This window comes from Pempheris klunzingeri, chromosome 7, assembly GCF_042242105.1.
Source record: "Pempheris klunzingeri isolate RE-2024b chromosome 7, fPemKlu1.hap1, whole genome shotgun sequence".
Taxonomy (NCBI): domain Eukaryota; kingdom Metazoa; phylum Chordata; class Actinopteri; order Acropomatiformes; family Pempheridae; genus Pempheris; species Pempheris klunzingeri.
The window spans coordinates 10555705-10576127 of NC_092018.1; the positions used below are offsets into that span (position 1 = coordinate 10555705).

Consider the following 20423-nt stretch of genomic DNA (forward strand, 5'->3'; position numbering starts at 1 on the left):
CTATTCATACTGAACATTAAAATCTGCAAACAGATAAGTTTAGGTATAAATATTGTCGTTCCATATGAGCAGTGATCCTCAGAGAAGAGAACCATCATAAACCAATGGTTACATTTCAGCATAGCAGTCAGACAAGTGTCTCGCTAAACATGAAATTTTAAAGCTGATTGTAAAAAGAGATGCGGACATAAGTAGACTATGCCTTTTAGTCACTTCCTATAGTAAAGAGTTTTAATAGAGTTAGCTGAGCCTTGGGAGCAGTAAACAAGCAGGAGCTTTTAGGGGCCAAAACAGAGAGCTCCATACATTCCTGAATACAGATGCCACCACCTACTGGGCGTTGAAAGTCCTACATTAAACACCTGAGAGGAACAATGCTATGAACCCATAACCACCGATCTCTTTTTAACTAAAAAGCAGCCATGACAGTAAACCATCTTGCTAGTTGTTGTGGTTATAGTGTCTTCTTTACAGCAATAATGCTACATGTTATATTAATATTTTGTTTTACTACATCAGCACAAGACAAAAGGAATAGAAAGTAAATTAATTGGGTTTTACTTCCTTTTTCCAGATATTGTCAACAGAGAAAGAAGGCAAACAACAAACAAGGGTTTCATGATTTCAATCATGTCAATTCTGGCACAATGGATGCAAAACAACTTAACAGAGAGAAACTAGACTGTAGATCACACACCGTGGTGGCATCGATGTGCCAAAGCAGCTATGACAGTGGTAGTTAGTATCAGTAGTAGGATATAAAATTAATTCAAAATCAATACATCAGATTTAATTAGTACATTAGTCTTATGCTTCAAAAGCACTGCAATCAAGAGCTACGTGGGGGTGGGGGGTGGGGGGGGAGTGAAGGAAAAAGGAGGCAGGTGTATATAAATATCCCAAAATGCAACACACAATACAAAGCAAAGGCCTTACATTTTTTACCAACATCATCCACAATACATAAAACATACATTTTGTGGAAAACGTGTTTTCATTTTCTTTGCGCTCATTTTAATGTAAGTAATTTAAGATTTGATTTTATGTATTTCAATGACATATGATGATTACATGAAAAAGTTCAATTATGTTCAGTATATGACGACAATGGTGGGATCATGATCTGCTGAATGCCAATGTCAGCAGGCTAATATCAGTGTTAACATGCTAAAATGTGCTATTTAGCACCAAACACTAAGTTCAGCTGAGGCTCCTGTCATTCGTTTTCCAAGCATTTGGTCATAAAACACAGAATTGGACAAATGAAATGAAAAGTCAGCAGATTGACAAAGTTATTGTAATTCATTATGACAATCTACCCAAAAATGTCGACCTCGTGTCAATAGGAGTCATCCTCTGGGGACCACGAATATCTGTACATTTCATTTCAACATTTCTTCAACACATTCTTTTTTGAACACCCCATTTCTATATTTCTCCATCACTTTCACTGCTAATGAAGGCCTCAGTGCAGCAGCATTAGCATGTTGCTATTCAGTAGCATCAGTATAGTACTGCTGACAACAGCTAAAAGCCCTGGCACGCCTGCCTCCAGTCCCTGCACCCCACCAGTGACTTCAGGTTCTGTCTTCTTCTTCTTCTTCAAGTATTTTTCAGAGTAAACCATGTACAACTCAACACATCTCTTGACCTTCAGCTGTTGGATCAGTGCCGGGTAGCCTATCTCCACAATGCTGACTGTATCATCATCATCATCATCATCAGTAGCAGTTTTTGTGAGAACCTGTGAAGCTGGAGGGACAGAATTGGCTTCAGACTGATTTAGAGGGCGGGGAGTTGAAGGGGCAGAGGTCGAGGAGTTACGTGCCGCAGTGTTGTTGGTCTCTGTTGCGTTGCTGCCAATAACAATGTCTGGGACAGCAGTCGAAGTAGTAGTCACAGAAGTCGTTGTGGTGGTTGTTGTTGTTGTTGTTGTGGTAGTGGCAGCTGGTTTGTTGTTTAATTTTGGCTTCTCCGCAGGCAGAAGGTCTGTTCTCTTCATGCAGGAGTCCATGTAGCTATCATAGGCTTGAGGGATTTCACTGTACTTGTAGTCTCTGCTGTAGTCATTGGTATCAGTAGACTGGGTACCATATTTCTTGTACATGTAGTGATTGTAGTAATACTCCTCCTGGGGGTTGTGGAACTGGAATTGAGGACGAGGGAACCTTCCTAACCCGTAGCCCAGGGCCATTCCTGCCACGGCCCCTCCAGCTGCTGCCATTACCGCACTGCGTCCAAACCCTCTGGACTTATCAGAGGGAAACAAACCCATTGACTGAACTGAATGGGAAAAGGGAGATCCTCCCCCAACACTGTGGCCCCCGTATCCAAAGCTGCCACCATAGTGAGGGCTCAGGATTTTGTTGTTTGGGTTGTGATTCATGTATCCACCAGGATAGCCTCCATAACTGCCGTGACCACCATAACTTCCATAACCTCCACCCTGTGCTGGGTAACCTCCAGCTGGATAGCCCCCAGGTGAGTATCCTGGGTGCTGGGGGTAACCTCCTTGGTTAGGGTAACCCCCTGGTCTGCCTGGTTGCTGAGGGTAGCCTCCTTGATTAGGGTAACCTCCTTGGTTAGGGTAACCTCCTTGGTTAGGGTAACCTCCTTGGTTAGGGTAACCTCCTTGGTTAGGGTAACCCCCTGGTCTGCCTGGTTGCTGAGGGTAACCTCCTTGATTAGGGTAACCACCTTGGTTAGGGTAACCTCCTTGATTAGGGTAACCTCCTTGATTAGGGTAACCTCCTTGATTAGGGTAACTCCCTGGTCTGCCTGGTTGCTGAGGGTAACCTCCTTGATTAGGGTAACCTCCTTGGTTAGGGTAACTCCCTGGTCTGCCTGGTTGCTGAGGGTAACCTCCTTGATTAGGGTAACTACCTTGATTAGGGTAACCTCCTTGATTAGGGTAACTCCCTGGTCTGCTTGGTTGCTGAGGGTAACCTCCTTGGTTGAATTGTGTGGGTTTCTTATCCTGTTTGGGGGTCTTCTTAAAGACATTTAATTTTGAACTAAACCCTCCTTTTTTCTTTGCCATTGTAAAATTAATATGAACCAAAACAAGGGACAGACACAACAGAGCTGTTACAGACGGCTTCATCTTTACACTGGAGAGAGGAGCCAGGGAAGAAATGTAAAGAGAACAAGAGAAAGAAAGAAAATAAATTCATCATTAAAGCAATTTCTTTGTAACTAATTGACTTTGTGGAAACAGCGAAATTCACACATTTGTTGCTGAAGAAACACCCAGCACATGGCTTCAAAAAATTAAAATAGAATACATTTCCACAGCTCATGAACTAACTTTTATTTGCCAGACAAGACACAGGTATCACTGGTTCCTTGTGCTGGGCTTACTGGAAAAGTTTAAGCAAGTATTTTTGGATATAATTCACTAAATTATGTTCACTTCAATTACATAACATTATGTGCAGCTCACATACATCGCTATTTGCACCCCGTTTTAGCAAATGTGCTCAACATGAAGATGTGGGACCAACGTAGCTGCCAGTCTAAAAATAGCACAGAGGCTTCAGACTTTCAGCTCACTGCACACGACCAAACGTTACTCTTTACACCCCTGACCGTTGTTTTTATTGCTCTATACTCGCAGCTATAACCATCATAGGAAATATAATAAATACACGGTGCCGGTATGTCTCCTGATCTCCACCTGATTAGCTACATTCTTTCACTAAGTCATCTCATTTCAGAATAATAATCATCAGAAAACATCCTCTATGGAAAAAGTTACAAGACAAACGTAACCACATTAGCCTTCATTAAAAAAATATTCATACACACGCTCTGCTGACCTTGTAGCGTCGATATCCACAACACCGCAGTGTGCCTCTCTCTGGATCACGTGGTTCACAAACTTTTCATCTCGACCCTTCTCCTCGCTGTGACGTCACGGTGACGCAGCGAATTCGAACCAACGTTATAAATTATTACAGCAGTGGAACACGAACACGTATAAAATTACAAGACCGAACATTCTGTGACAATTATGTCGTGATACATTATCGCTACATTTGAATGTAAGAATAGACATGATTATGTTATTCTTAGTAGTTGGTACTTTGACTTTCACAAGACAAGATTGATTAAAAATCAATCCCAAACTTCCCCTTAGTTAAGGTACATTAATTACTGACGTCTTTATTTTTATGTTTAGATTTTTATTTATTTAATTGTATTTTAGTTCATCGATATCAGTTTTTTTTTATAAAACATTTGGAAATACAAACTGCAATTTTCTGACTGAAGTTACATTGCTCATAAAACACTGAAAAAATAGGACACATCTCTTCACACTAGATTTGAGTGCTTCTCTTTTTTATATTTTTATAGAAAAATCTCGTTTTTTTTAAGATACATCTTTCAAGTAATTAGAGACAATTACTCTAAATCAGTACCATTAATTACTTCTACATGGGACTACTAGAATATGCTTCTTTATATTGGATTTTAGTGCTACATGATATCAATTTAGTGTTTAAAAATTTCTGAATTCTTTTGAGAAACATTTACGGACAGTGAAGGACAAAATTAAGCATCAATTTTGAAATGTATTAAAAACAAATATAACTAAATCTGACTATACAAGTACCTTTCATTTTTTATCTGATGTTGGCTGTTTTATATTTATTGGATATATATATATACACACACTCACCTTTGTTGCAGTTACTGTACATGGAGTGACACTAAATCTTGAAATCCTATGAGGTGTTTGCAGCACTGAAAAAAAGTCTCTCTTTGCAGACCACGTGTGCATAGCTAGATACCACAAAGTGTTTTTGTGAGAGACTTGAGTGATTGAAGTTAAAGCTCCATAGAAGCAGAAGCTCCCACCCTCTGATATCCTAAAACTTACAATGTTATGAACTTATATAGAGAATGAAAAGTTCCCCTCATTTATAAAGCACAGACCATGAAATGTTTTTGCATGAAAATGACTTAAATTAAGTCAGTCCTATAGTTAAGCTGCACTTGAACGTGCTCCTGGATAGTTAAAGCTTTAATAAGGATGTCATATGTTTTGTGTGCAAAAATCTCAATTTGTAAATTAACTAAAACTGTCAGATAATTGTAGTGAAGTTCAAAACAATTCATCACCTTCCTCTGAAATGTTGTGGATAAAAAGCAGAAGGTGGCACAAACTTAAGTGACATTCCACCACTGGGACAAAAGAAAAAAAAGTAAAAGTCCCAACAACTGTTCTCTGATGTTAAACAGTGACATGTTAAACTCATTTTCAGGGCATGGACTCTTGTGTACGGATGGCGCCACCTGCTGGTCCTAGAAGCCGTTTAAAATTCTGGTGCGATAGTTTCTGAGAACTCACAACCACTTGACCTTAATATGAGGATCAGTCATGACCAACAAAATCATTAAGCTAATAAAGCCGCTGACTTATGAACTATTCTTGGTGAGTGCAGTGCTAACGTTGCTTTAACAGGTATTGCCAACAAAGAGAGATGGGACACAAGTTTAAAGGGTTTCATGATTTTAATCATGTCAATTCTGCTTTTTTTCCCCCCCAATCACCCCAACACTCACTTGTCATGGTAAAGTGGTGCATAAATGTAATGCAGGATAAGAATTAACTGGACAGCAGTGCAAGTGAAAGAAACAGGCCTGAGGACAGCTCATGATGGCACTGATGCACCAAACCATGTGATAGCAGTAGGTAGTAATAGTTCCCAGACAGGCACAGCGATGTTAACATACACGATGATGCTGTTGAACGCAAAGGAAACAAGCACTAATCTGAGGACTAATGAATGATGGACGCAGAAGAGTGCATCCCGGCCATTTACAACACGCTTTAATCTGTGAGCCTCAGAGTCACAACGGAAACAGGAATCCAGTCCATTCACTTCCACTGTTTAACTGCTGTACAATCCTTTAACCTTTCAGTAGACAGTAGCGGCCATCAAACGTATCAAGTCAGAAAACCTACCAGCAGATCAACTCAACAAGTCTGAGGAGCAACACGTCAACATGACACATCCTTCTCAAAGGGTCTGTGACAAGTGACGAGCACCGACTTTTTCTTTCCAAAGAAAACTGCCACAAACGTTGCGTAAATCAGTTCACATCTACTCAAAATCTCAGGGAATTTGTTTAAATATGGCAGCAGAGCATAAACCAAAGACAAGAAAATGACGATTCGGATTCTTTTCCATTTTCTCAATCGCCTTTGCACCACGAGTGCAGAGCGGACTGACTGCATGTTTCAACATGAGAGATAAAGAGGAAAAGATGCGTGTGGATTTGGGTTGATTCGTGGTTCAAGCGGGTAGAAGAAAGAAAGACATTCCACAAAAACAGAAAATGTGCAACTGGTTGCTTTAAACACACTGAGGAGAAACCAAAATACAGACAAAGGTACAATATAGAAAATATGTCCTCTGATGAAAAAAAGCAAACACAATCGCCCTTTAACCTTAGGCACATATGTAAAACCAATAATATAAATCTTCATTAGCAATCCTTTTGGTTAAAAAATATCCTTTCATTTATAGCATCCACTTCTGGGAAGCGTCTACGGATCGTTATCAATGAGGAAAGACGGTGTGGAGACAAAAACCTTCATCAGCTGCAATGAAATGAGTTCCTCCAGCTATGTCAAATGTTTAAGTGGGAGTGGGAGGCTTACACAATCCAAAACTCAAAATTGTATTAACATAGTACACGTTTATGTGGTAAACTTTCCAATAACAACTTTTAAGGTCATATATATATATATATTATTGAGCACTTAATGAAGTAGGATAGTTAGACGAATCAGTCATAATGCTATACAATTACCTCTTTTAGAGCCACAATACCAAAAATAAAATTAATCTCATTTGTGGCTTCAGAATTTAAGCTTCTCCACCATGTTAATAATATATCTGTATGGGGGGAAAAATCAAGTATTTTCTCTTTTCAGTTTAAAGAAATAATATAGTGTTAAAACACAACACATACACTGTATATGCAAATAAAATCTGCAAATTATTGTATTTTTACAGATTGTCCATTCAGTGGCTTAACAGCAGAGGCAGACTGTACTTAACCACAGTCACCCCTGGGTTCAAGGAGTGACGTCTCTCCTGATAACACACCAGTGTTTGTTCGCTAATTAAGAGCAGCAAGCAACTACACAATGTCGCCCTGTTCAGAGGCAGGGCCGGTCCAAAGGTGCTGGTCCACCTGCTGAGATTACAGCTGAACCTTTTGCGTTTTATTCAATCGCAGGTTCTGGGTGGGCCGTCTTCTGGTGTCTGAGTCAGCACACGTCAGCATGGTGCAGCTTAACATGAAGGTGTGGCAGCTGTTGAAGTTCAGCAAGGTATTGCTGAAAAATTGAGGACTTCTCTCGAAAAAGATTAAACTAAATAAAACTGCTAACAGGGAAAACCTTGTAGGCCTTTGCATAGCAAAATGTACAAAGCTGCTGCTGCGATGTAAGACAGATGAAAATATACAGGATATTTACAAATTTACAGGAGGAGGAGACAGTCAAGACTGAAGGGAGACACCATCAGACAGACAGTTGACCAGGCTCTGCAGTGGGCGGTTTGGGCGTCACTTCCAGGACATCAGGTCAAATTAATCACTGCCAGTCCAGTAAAGTGTCGGGCTGGTTTGTCGAGCTGTAGCGGAGGCCGACAGAGAACGGAGTGCACAAACGTGAAAGCAGAGGTTTGATGGGGCGAAGCAGGAGTGGCAGCAGACCTCTGCTGGCTGCTAACAGACAGAGGGACAGGGACTAGTGGATGAGATGCATCGTCAAACATGCTGAACGGAGACAGCCATTTCCTGTCCATCGTGGAGAGGAGGGAGTTTTATGGAGGAGCTTGGAAGTGAAGGAGGGCTGCTGAAATGTAGACCACCAACGTCCCGTCATCCGATCACCACTCCCGTCATCCCTCTCTCTCTCTCTCTCACCCAGAGGACACGTGGCTGTGTGAGTCCATCCCCCCCTTCAGTCCAGAGGCTCCTGCTCCTCTTTACACGCCGTTGGCAGTCATCTTGCTCTTCTGGGACACCTCCGTGGCTGCTTTAGCCTGTGGAAGGAGTCACACAGCTTAAACATCCAGTGTTTACCATAAAACACATGTTTCATGCCAGGGTGGCTCTTCGTTATGGATTCCTTTCAGGGGATATGAATCTAATTTCTTTTTAATGTTTTTGTTGCCTTTATTTGAGACCTCATGGCCATTAAAAGTGCCAGAAATCATGGGACAGGAAGATACAGGGCTTGTACACTTTTTTAAGACTAAAACTCAAGTATTTTTCAGTGTTGTAAGTGACAACCAACGAACCAAGAACATAAAGGTGCATGTGTATCAGCTGAGGAGAGACTATAGTGCAGTCATGATTGACCAAAGTCAATCCCCTGAATGACACACGTGTCTGTTTATAAATGTGTGATAAATATAGAGGAGGGGAGATGACACAGCTTAATGGGATCAACATTTAAACAGCTATGGGGGGTTAAAAAAAAAAAAAAAAAAGGCATAAAAATCCAGAGAACAAACAACTGAGAAAGGGTGAGTGAAAAGAGAGAAACAACTGGCTTGTTTTTTTTCTTGCTTTTTTCCCTTAAAAACAAAAACATATCTGATCAGAACAATTTGATAGAGGATATCATCACATTAAAAAAAAAAATCGACACACATGGGCATTAAATGTGTTTTGATGTCATGTATCTCTTTAAAATGACTAATGCTAGTTTAAAAAAAATAAAAAATAAATCACTTGGAAGTGTGTATGACAGTGGTCTATATTTATCAGCTATTTTTAAACCTCACACAGAATAACTTGAGATGCTCAGTTTCAACTTTAGCTCTTTATGATGGTGACTCAAACATCTCACTATAACGTCTATACATCTAAACACATTCTATACTTTCTCTGTCGTATTCAAGCACTTGCTGCCCAGCAGAACAGCCGTTTTTCCAGTGTGGTAGCTGCTTCCCACTGGGAGAGATCAGTGAGTCATGTGAGAAAGATCAGAGCCAGGAAGAACTAAGTGGATTATGAAACCTTGAGTGGCGTCAAATCCCATACTGGTTTCTGTGGAAGGTCCCAGGAACAATGGGTGCTTACCTGAAGGACTTCAGCAGGAGTCAGAGTTTTGTCCGACACCACAGGAGCCTTGTCTCTCATCTCCTCTATCTGCAACACACAGATAAAAGACAAATATATAAGACGCCCCTCTACCATCATTCATGTACCGATTTTATACACGTTCACGCTTCGTGACTCTACATGGGTCTCATGTGTAAACAGCCGACAAGCAAATCTACTGTTTGGGCAGAAAATCTATTCTTAACTGCAGTTCCTCTCTGTCATTGCAGTTCATCTTATGCTGCTTTGGGCTTTACAGTGCAAGTATTTCACTCACATCTGGAAAATGAATAAATATAAAAATAAGCATCGCATACTGTAAAAATGATTTACGCGATTTAAGATTATAACCTACCATAATCTTGTTTTTCCCTCTGCTGTCAATTGCTAAAAAGTCCCACATTCCACAATACAGGTTACTGTGATCAGGACAAACACCATCAATCATCTGATTGCGTTTGTTAGTGTCAGCGTCATTTATATCTCATGTTTCTGTGCACTGACCGGTCTGTCTTTGATGATGAGAGCAGGGTCCGCCAACATGTCAGTACTGACTGAGGTTGTGTTTGCTCCTGCGTTCTCCACTGGAGGAGGAGTAGCTTTCTGAAAACAAAAAAAAAAGATGAAAAGATCTGATAAGACAAACAACGTTCCAAAAAAGGCTACCTGCTCTGATTTACTTCTGGTTCATTGTCTGAATTTGTTCAAGTCCTTCTCCACTAAAATATGTTTTCTGCTTATTGTTACTTCACTTGGATGTTTGACCTTCACTGCGGGGTTAAGAAAAGTCAGACCACACGGAAAATCTCAGGTATTTTCCTATAAACCTAGAAATAATTATTTAGTTTGAGAATTTAGAAGCATTTAAAAACACAAGACAGTATGAGATGCAACCTGAAGAAATAAGACTGCACTATTTCTAGCAATTAAATTTAAGCAAATTTGTGGCTTTGATCGGCTAAAGTTCTTTGTACAAAAGTAGATCAGATCCACTCGAGTGTTATTTGAAAACAGCTCCAATGAAAATGATACAACTAAGGGAAGTCTGATCTTTTGTACAAAGCAGTTGCGCTGCTAGAAAAGGTATAGAATCTAAAATATTTCACGTGTGATGTGGAAGCTTCAAACCTCCAGACACATTCATACTCATCTATTCTGGATTTTTGAATGAGGGAGAAGGAACAGATGCAATTTGAAGAGGTTTATACTTTTTATGGAAAAGACATTCAACACAAAATACTATTCAAAGAAGGTTATTTTTATGTCTTAACATGTGTTAAGTGTAAGTCTTAACATATGTAATCCAAAAAGAACTAACAAAGGTTTAGTGTTACTGATACTGAGCTGTAATGATTAGTCGATCAGAAGATGATTAATCAGCAACTAGTCTGATAAGTGGCAGAACTGTTTCAGTCAATTTGAAGCAAAAATGCCAAACATATGTTCAAATTTGCAGCTTTTCCTCTGTGATATATGATACTAAATAAAATATCTGTGGATTTATGACAGTTAGTCGGACTTTTGAAGATGCCACGTCTCGTTCTGGGCAGATGTGATCAGTGTTTTGCTCCACTTTTTAATACTCAGACATTGATCAGTGGTATAATCGAAGGAATAAATTGTTGCTGACCAAGTTAGTAATGATTTGTCAGAAAGACCATAAATAGTTATGAAACAGCTCATACTTGCCACATGCATACAGGCCAGCTATTTGAACAGCTAGAATGTATAGATTGGTACAAGTTTCTCTAATCTGTTCATTCAAGTGAATGTGTGCAGCCTGTAAGATGTTAGGTAGATTGTAAAGGTCGAACCTCTAGTTTGGGAACAGGCGGGATGACTGGAGGTTTGGGTTTGAGGTCAGTCAGATACATGGCTCTGGAGAGCAGCAGCAGCGATGGAGGAACGTTCTCCTTCAGGTGCAGGTCCAGCCACTAGATGGAGAAGAACATTTATTATATGGGGAACAACGACAAGACTGAAGGGGACTGACCTAGAGAAAGATTACCAATACATATTTACTTGTTGTAAAGATAATATATCTGATAAATGGAGAAGAAATATACTTGTGACATTACAGTTTCAGCCCATCACACGATCAGCCTCTCTGCTACTGTTAATCTGGGGGAATCATACATCTGTGAAACCAGGGTTTAGTTTCTATCAACCAAATAGAGCTACAAACTCCCATTCAGTGGCTCACCTGCTGCATCTGCAGACGTAGCTGGTCAGTGGTGAGACCCAGAGACCTCATTCCTCGACTACGACACGCTGCCTGCAGCTCTGACACACTCATGGCTGGTACGCCCTCTGCTGCAATCATCTGTGAGGGGGCGGACACGAACAAGATCAAGATGAAAAACACCAGGACAGACTGGAATAACTAAATATAATCTGAACAATGCCAGTAGTTTTACAGATTTTACCTCCACATTTCCGTTGTGGGAAGTAATGCTCTTTACCACCAACCATTTTTCAAATGTTTTAGACTGTGGATGTTCCACAGAAATTTCTCTCATGTCAATTTCAACTCATGCAGACAGCCCCTCTGCCGCAAATCTACCAGGTCACGTTCCTCCACCTCACCTCATCGTCTGCCTTGATTGTTCTGAGTTGCATCATCAGCTGAAAACGCAGCAAGTTGTTTGTGCCGATGGGCTGCAGCTCCAACAGTTTACACAGAGCCACCAGCTGGGGGCGCTCCAGGTGCTCCAGCGTCAGCTCGTCCTCAAACAGCTTTGAAAACCGGACGATGTCCTTCGTAGTGGGCTGCTCACCTGTGCCCCGAACCTGACGACGACACAGGGAAAAACCACGGTCAGCAAATAGTCCAGACCTGCTGATGATTATCTGTTATTATAATTATACCAACAATTAAATTCCTTACTGGGATGGAGGACAATAACCATGGGCACTAATGACATCTAAATCATCAAGATCAATTTTACCTATTTTTTTGTTAATTTAAAACTGCAGCATTTCATGACAAAGTAAGACATTACTTACAACATTACTTACAACATTACACAACCCAATCATAAGCTTCACTAAAGTTGGGCGACACTGAATGTGTCTGCCGGTAGAGATTGGGCAATAGCACTTCTGATCTCACGAATCCAGCTGCTTCACAAGGTAAAGTGATTTGGTTACAGATACGGAGGAGGAAAGTGAAAGTGTAAGTAACCTACAGAGCAGGAGGAGGAGGGGTTAGTTTTACAAACTGAGGGCTGTTTGTTTGTGTGAAAGATTCAAAACAAAAGAAGTGAGAGAAAATAAGTGATAAAGTACTGTATGGTCACTTAAAATCATTTCTTAACTGAGGTCACCGTGATATAAAATAACACGTACTGTGATAGAAGATTTAGGCCAAATTGTCCACCTCTAATCTTAACTATGGTTCAGTTTGTTAACTGACTCATTACACATTTTAGAAGATTGGCTGACAACAGTCAGACCTTAATAAACCTGAAAACGGACTTGGACTTGTGTGTGTGTGAGCTGCCATTACCTTCTGAACGTATGTGGAGAAGCGTTGTGTCTCGTCTTCTGTCTGAGCTTTTGCTTTATTCCTTCGAGCCATTTCAGCAATGGTCTCTTGGAGAAACTTGGCCAGCTCCAACTTGGCTGCCAGACCCTTCTTCTGCTTCTCCTCCTGCATGAAGACCATAAAGGGAAGACAGGTTAGTTGTGTTCAGTCATATTCTCAGCGGCCAGTCGCCTCTGCGCCGTCCAGGAGCACGAGAGCATATCTGTGAACCACTCATCCGTGCTCCAGATCGACCAGGGGACATCAGAGTTGACAGGCCGACTGGACCAAGTACTGAAACCTGTTGCTTTTCTTTTACAGGAGATTAGAAGTTAACAAAAAGGAATGGCACATTTTTGGTATATTATAAAGACAAATCAATAAGGGGTTTTAAAATATCAGGTTTAGTGCTTAGGAAGCTTTTTGAGAGCATGTGTATGCTGTGCTACAGCTCCCAAAGTAAACTTCCTTGATTAGATAAAGTCAGCTGCCTGCATGGCCAGACGTTCTTCGTACAGCAGCCATATCTGAGAAGTTATGTAATAACAACGAACGCAGTTGTGAGGTCATGCAGGCGCCAGTGTGTGTGTGTGTGTGTGTGTGTGTACATGTACACATGCCTTTTTGGACTCTGTCTCGAAGGTGGAGGGCAACATCTCTGGGAAGAGTTTGAGGAAGACTGGAAGAAGGAACTCCATGAAAGGAACGATGATAAACACCATGAAGGGCACCAGACGGAACAGGTCAGCGCAGGTCCTCATCAGCTATGAACAAAAAGGAAAACAATGCTGATGAAACAAAACGTGGATGGTAACGTGAGCCAGTGATCACGCCATGCCACTGCCCAAGTCTTTGGGGCCGCGCCTGCATGTAAGATCTTTTACACGTGCACCCGCTTCTCTACCAAAATAGCCCAAATATAGTTTTACCATGGCGTGAGCGCAACTCAGGACACAGCGGGTGCACACATGTATGAATGTGCTTGCACCAGTCAGTCAGTGAGACATCCAGTAACGGTATGTCCTTAAAAAGGACATACCGTTACTGGACCACTCAGCACAGCCAATTCCAGCAGGCAGTAACCTTTAACTTTTTTGTTTTCTGAACTTAGCCAAGACTAGCTCAGCGAACCACATCAGATGATTTTTTTTTTTTAAATACAATTTCACAGATGCTGACACTGGTACAGCTCAGCGTTGTGAGCAGGGGAACAGTGGGCTACATAGATAAAACAAAACAGCAATCAGTACAGATCAGCTGGGAGGGATGCAAGCAGAGACAGTCTGGTAAATCACTGAGGTGATACTATTAGCTGATGTTAGCTCATAACAGATATAATCAGTGTGAGTGTGTCTCCATTACATAGAGAGCACTGACAGGTTTATTTTTTGTGTTATGTGGGAAAATAATCATTCAAAGTCTAAGAAAAATAATACAAATTGAGACTCCATATCAGTGGAAAGGTAACCGGTAAACTGGCTGTACTTGTAGTGTCTTTCTAGCCTTCAGTTGGTGGTGGCCATAGATCAGTGGAAGACCTGCTTTACCTCTGAGCCACAGTCGCACAAAATCAATATTCAACAGCTGCGATTAAGCACAGCAAAACAAAATAATGGTATCTACTATGGCTGCGACTAGCAAACTGGCGGGGACAGAAAAATGGAGAAAAGTACCGAACTCTTACATGGACATTTTCATTTCAAATCTTTTCCAGACAGCGGAGTTGATAGAACCAAAGTTATTTGCATTAATTATTATTAATTAATGTTAGGATTGTGGCTCTGGACTTGTTGTTTTTCTACAACAAACTAGATAAAACGTCAATGCCCTGGCAGTGGCAAATAGCTTTGGTTTTATATTTGATTACATAAATATTTAAGAAATATTCTAACTGTTACTGTGTAAAGGGAATACTGCTGTTAAAAAGCATCTTATTTGTTTAAAGTGTTTGCAAACCAAATGTTATTGCACTTTTGTTCATATAGCAGTACTTTCAAAATAAAAGTGCGCAATACACTACTTTTGAATTCATTATTGAATTTTGCGCATAACAATGCGATTAATCGCAGAAAATCATGCAAATAAAAATTGTAATCGTTGCCTAGCACTAGTTATTATATTTTACTAATTTAGAAGCTGCAGGTTTTGTGTCATAGGTGCCACACAAAAGCTCAACCTACGAGCGAACTACACAAAATACAGCAGATCACACAGACCTGAGAGTGTTTCATAGCGTCACTGATTAACAGAGAGACAAACCTATTTCGGGACTGTAAGATGTTTTATTAACATCTTTCTGTTCACCATTTTCCCCCCTGAGCTCCTTCTGACAGAAAACTAGTCCTCCATACCTGCTTTTGCACACATGTGTTGCAACTTTGGGAACACGCAGTACACATTCCTCATTGACATGTTCCAAGTGTGAAACATACAACCCTTAAGCCATAACATTTGTAGTAAGTGTCAGAGGAGGAGAACCGGGACGACTACTTCCAGAGTCGAGACTATTGGAACGACAGCAAAGAAGCCAGACGATTGTAAAGGAACCAGACGGACGTGCTGCTGTGACCTGGGGCTGCCAAAATGACGTTCAAGTATTCGTTCTTAAAGAAATCATTCCAATATCTACTTTTGGCCATGGCTACATTTACCACTGTATATTAATTTTACAATTTTTATAATTGTCTTTTATCTAATTGAATTTATAATATTTGAGGGCAATATAAGATCACTACAGAGGGCTTTGGACACAAGTGGCTTGACGTTTGGTACAAAACTAAACTACATATTATGGAAAAACAACAGTGGAGTGCCTACTATGAAGCAGAGTTTAACTAAAAGCCAAAAATCTCTATGTGTACAGTTACTTTTAGGTACATCACCACTAGAAACTAGTTGGTTTAATTGTTTAACTGAAAAAAAAATACAAAACTGAAGACCCATTTTATGCTCAATACATGATGAATTTCTGATTATTTCTTCTGGTTAAATGGTTTTTTAAAACGTAATTTGTGTTTTAAGAGCAAATAAAGTTTACACAAGCATTTATGTTCTTCTTAGACACGTTTCACTAGTGCAACAGTATTTTTGGTGTCTTCCTAGTCAACGTCATGTACGTATGGACTTGTATACAAGTCCATACGTACATGACACAGAAACTGACCGTAAATGATCTTGATGCCTGCGTCTGACCCTGCAGGAGTTTACAGGTGAGGATAAAAAAAAATCCTGTAACATTATGTTCTACCATATAATGTATGTCAGGCTTCTCTTACCCTCCTCCTCTCTCTGCGTGTGAGCAATTGTCCATGCAGCAGCCTCCGCACCATCCTGCCAGCAATCTTGATGTCGATGCCAAGTAACCGGAAGCCATTGTAGTAATGCTTCAGCTCATCCACAACCCTCTGATACAGAGGCTTTCTCAAGACTGCCCTCTCCTGCACTGGAGGGACGGCGGCCGCTGTGGTGAACGTCGCAGCCGGGGCCGACGGAGGCTGCGGTGCAGCGGCCACAGAGTCCTTTTTAGCTCCTGGAGAAGCTTCCTGGGCAGCAGCTGGTGAGGCCTTAGTGTCCTCCTGCTTTATGTCCTGGAGCCAAACACCTGAGCTGTGTAGAGAGCGGGCGAGCAGGGCGGAGTTGTGGCCACGGCAGGGGGCGTGGCCTCGGTAACAGTGAGGGTAGCCATAGCGGGAGTGCCTGAGTGCGAGCGAGGACGAGACGTGGTGGGGAGGGTCTATGTGGAGATAGGCTTTGGAGGATAGAGAGGAGCAGCTGTGCCTCTTGGATAACAAATAAGAGCCCCTGTTGACAGAGACGAGGAAAACTGGTTAGTTATTACATAATACTGAGCAATGCCGGTAAAACTGTTAAAACTGTGTTCAACAGGTAAAAAAAAACCTTTTTGTACACTGACAGGGAACAAAGGCTAATGTATACATTCTGTAAAATAGCTAAGTTTTCAATGATATGCATGTTAATAAATCACCTTCCTCTTTACCTGTTGAATGTGCCCTGTGTAGTTTTCTTGTAAACAAACAAAAGTTCTGTTTATGTCCATTGTTGCCCCAAAAACAAACATACCAATGTGTTGTGATGTAAATATCAAATGTACATTTGATACAAAGCCCATTTTTAAGTATTTCACATTCTGCATTTTGACATCCATGTTTACTGGCTTGTAATCTTCTTCTCTGCCTTTGCTGGTGCATAAATGTGTTTAGTGAGAAACCACGACACAAACAAAACACTCTAATAAAAAAAAAAAAAACTAGGAATGGGAAAATCCTGTGGCTTAATAAATCAAGAGATATTGAAAGCATAGATAACTCAGTATACGCGGTATGGTCTCAAATCACCATGTTGTCCGACCTGACACCTCAACATGAAGGGCTCCTGAAAATTTATGATACTTTACACAAGGTCAGAAAAAAATGGGAGAAACCTATGGGCTGCCACTACGAAGCAAACTGGGCTGCCTTGTAAATTTGATTGTGACTACATGTTGTACTCTGGTGGCTCAGTTTATAATCTTGCATCATCAGCAGAAACCACAGCAGTAGTGTTTACATCTTCTGTGTGGCTTGAGTCATGGGATACAGTGAAGAGGCTCCACTGAAGTAAACACTATGTAAACAGAAACAGTTTGTGCTTAGACTCTCCTTCAACACAGCACAGCCAGCACTCAAGAGCTTGTAATCACTGTCACTAGACTTGAAGAGAACCAGCTGAATTTCGTTAATCATAGTCGGTTACATCCTGCTTTACATTGCTAGAGGACTTGTTTTACTAACTTAATAGAGTCAAGGCCGTGTGCTGCCTGCTTACCTTGATCTTGTGACTGCAAGGAGCACCTGGTGACTGAAGACGGCCATCGCAGTGGCAGATTACGGTTTTCTGTTGAAGCACACGTGGAGACAGAAACCATACAGGTGTCTGATTACAAATCACTCGTGTGGTGCGGCAACAAGCGGAGTGGAAAAATACAGCAGAACATCTGTCCGATCACACACACAAACATACACACACATTCATACACATGCTAAACAGAGGGCTAACACACGCTGAGCTTTGCAGGTTAGCTATGGGTGACATAATAAGAGAGTTATCATTAGCATGAGACATCATGAGGGCTCGGTGTTATGTAACAGCACAACTGCAACTCAGCTGAATACACGCTCGCTTAACTTGCCCGACAAATATCACACATCAGGCCGATTGATAAAACATTTAAAGGCTTAATTTCCCCGTTAATATGAATCAGTATTCTACAGCAGTTATTGATATTAGTAAATATGCTCACGTGTATTAACGATTTGCAGTCCTTGCTGCTAAAACGGCCAGTCATATTGTACAGCCGCTGTTAAATGGACGAAACCCAAAGCTAATATTAACAGATAATCCTCGAAATTTTGATAATTTCTCACAAACGTTAGCTACCAAGATAATGCTCAAATCAAATATCCTACAAATCTCAAAATACATATAAACATAGCTACTCAAGAGACCTTTGACAGTTGCTGGTACGTTAAATCCGCATTAGCATCATGCTAGCCTAGCCGGTTAGCTGGCTAGGTTAGGCTAGGCTAAACTAAGCTAGCTAGTGAAATGGCAGCCCACTCACCTCCAGCGTCAATGACGGAGCTATGGCTGCCGCTGCTGACTGGGCGTAGTGAGGCTTCGGGGCGAGACGAGAATGATAAGATCCATCCACAGCAGGCGGTCGAGGCGAACGGGAACGAGGAAGGTAGCGGCTGGTGTAGTGATAAACCCATTTACGGTGGGTTTTCACTTGACGGTCTGTCCGAGGCGCGTCGTGTTTTCTGCTCCGGACCGTCCGCTCGGCGCGTGCAGCCTCCGCAGGCAGCTGTACTGAAACGTCACGCTGCACATACGTGAATGTTGTGCGTGAGCCGTCCGAAGATCGTGTGTTTTGAAAGATGAACCTCTCGGTGCTTTAAAAGACTGTTCTCACCAGAGCATCATCAGGTTCAGAAGAAATCTTTTAAATTGAATCAGCTATTTTTAGCTTTAAGAGAGAGAGTAATGCATAGATTTGAGTATGGAAAATGAGGGGAAAGCTTGACAGAATTATCATATTCCTGATTTTCCTTTTATAACAAAACTATTTGAATTTGAAAATGCTCTCCTTTACTCAGACAGTTTGCTGTATACTGAGGAATGGACCTCTGTTATTATCTCCTTTAATCCTGATATTTAAACTGAAAAAAACGTGCAATTTGTTTTCCCTGAAATCTAAATCTAAAAAATAGTTGTTCATAATATTGTTGTCATTGAGATATTTTTCATCTGAGCCAAATATGGCAGATGTGTGTTTGAATGAAGTGGTTAAAGGTTTGATCTGATTGATTGACTGATGAGGCTGATTGGAACATCTTGGTGGAAGGAGGTTGTAAATTTAAAGGTGCATGCAGGATGGTTTCTGTCGGTGAAAGTGACCATTGACATTGTTTAAACCAGGGGATAAAAATGTGTCTTATTTGGGAATAAAATGACATATTAAATAATGTATTTTATCTATTTCACATACACAAATACAAGCTCTTAAAGTATTTTGTTGCAAATGAAATGAAATACATATTTTAAATTCATTTAATTTATGTGATGCCCCTCTCTGCCTGTGTACGTGGTTGTTGGTGGAGGGTTGGATGTGGTGTGGGGCCGTATGGGACACGTTTTCCATCTGCTGGTTGAACATAACATTGTTTCACACATTATTGTCCTGTAGCCAGTAGTTTTTGACCAGAATCACCACAGAGTTTGAAGAAAAACAATTAAAAATCAACGAGTGAAGTAAACTCTGATTTTATACATTCAAATATCTGTCGTGGAGGAAAACATGAAGCCTTCAGTCTGTCAGATAAAATATAGCATATTTATTTGCACATTTTGGGCACAACTGGAGGGTCAAGCTGAATCTTCACCTCATGTGAACCCAGCAGCTCAGCGGTGCCCTCTTCTGCAATTAATCATTACTGACCCACTCAAAACACGTGATATTAAGAAAGCAAAATCGATTTAACAAGTAGAATAAAAAAAGCTAATTAACTAACTTATGCCTTAAAAACTTGGTCTTAAAATTGGTCCGACTGTGGACTACAACGATCCTGGCAGCAGGAAATGGAGGCGGAGTGAGAGGTCTGTCGGTCTGACCCTCCTCTCGATCTTCAGATCAGGCGAGGAGGCGTGTGAGAGCCAATCAGAGGCGCCGGTGCAAACGTAACCACAGCATCTGCATGGCGTAAGAGAGAAAAAACCTAAACAATTATCTAACACTGTGCTCCACCTCCATCACAGAAAACTACAATATCACTATTAAAATCACCTCTCAGACTGTGCTTGCCTTTGGTCACACCCTCCTCCTTAATTTAAACACGCCCCATTAATTTCCTCTTTCGCTTTAGTGGAAATGTGACTTTCATTAAAGGCATTTGATCTTCTCCACCCACACTTTTTTTTTTTTTTCCATATTTAAAACATGTGCTATTAGAAGTAAACTGCACGGTGAAGGCCAGGACTGAAACACAGGACTGCTTTTTAAATGAACCAGATAAAGATGGGGGCTGCAGATTGACACTGGCGCTGCTGTTATCATTGTTTTTAAGAAGAGTGCACACCGCAGGGGGGGCGAGGACTGAACACATCGGTCTGTAGCGGGGTTTTCACCGAGTGCTCCAGCCCCTACACCGAAGAAGAGCCCGGCTTTGGGATTGGGCAGCGACCAGATAGCGTAACACCCCCTCCTCCT

At 41.1% G+C, this 20423-nt stretch overlaps 2 protein-coding genes across 2 annotated transcripts; both read right to left on the reverse strand.

The window, feature by feature from the left end:
• Positions 1 to 609: 609 nt before the first annotated feature.
• Positions 610 to 3853, reverse strand: LOC139204136 (uncharacterized). The gene is made up of 2 exons (XM_070834104.1): positions 3819 to 3853; positions 610 to 3110 (listed from the first exon to the last, which is right to left on the reverse strand). Exon 2 carries the CDS (start codon positions 3101 to 3103, stop codon positions 1466 to 1468), a length of 1638 nt encoding a protein of 545 aa, XP_070690205.1. The 5' UTR covers positions 3104 to 3110; positions 3819 to 3853; the 3' UTR covers positions 610 to 1465.
• A 2488-nt stretch (positions 3854 to 6341) lies between these two features.
• Positions 6342 to 18509, reverse strand: letm2 (leucine zipper-EF-hand containing transmembrane protein 2). The gene is made up of 11 exons (XM_070833833.1): positions 18279 to 18509; positions 17483 to 17551; positions 15934 to 16459; positions 13279 to 13422; positions 12641 to 12784; positions 11719 to 11922; positions 11336 to 11455; positions 10947 to 11066; positions 9637 to 9735; positions 9112 to 9180; positions 6342 to 8066 (listed from the first exon to the last, which is right to left on the reverse strand). Exons 2-11 carry the CDS (start codon positions 17527 to 17529, stop codon positions 8010 to 8012), a joined length of 1530 nt encoding a protein of 509 aa, XP_070689934.1. The 5' UTR covers positions 17530 to 17551; positions 18279 to 18509; the 3' UTR covers positions 6342 to 8009.
• Positions 18510 to 20423: the final 1914 nt, after the last annotated feature.

What these genes read in the sequence shown, in the direction of transcription:
- letm2 (XM_070833833.1), bottom strand. Translation starts at nt 17,529, where the DNA reads ATGGCCGTCTTCAGTCACCAGGTGCTCCTTGCAGTCACAAGATCAAG. An exon ending in CTTGCAGTCACAAGATCAAG is followed by an intron (nt 16,460 to 17,482) that starts GTAAGCAGGCAG and finishes CTCTGTCAACAG; the next exon opens with GGGCTCTTATTTGTTATCCA. An exon ending in CAATCAAGGCAGACGATGAG is followed by an intron (nt 11,456 to 11,718) that starts GTGAGGTGGAGG and finishes GCCCCCTCACAG; the next exon opens with ATGATTGCAGCAGAGGGCGT.
- LOC139204136 (XM_070834104.1), bottom strand. Translation starts at nt 3,103, where the DNA reads ATGAAGCCGTCTGTAACAGCTCTGTTGTGTCTGTCCCTTGTTTTGGTT.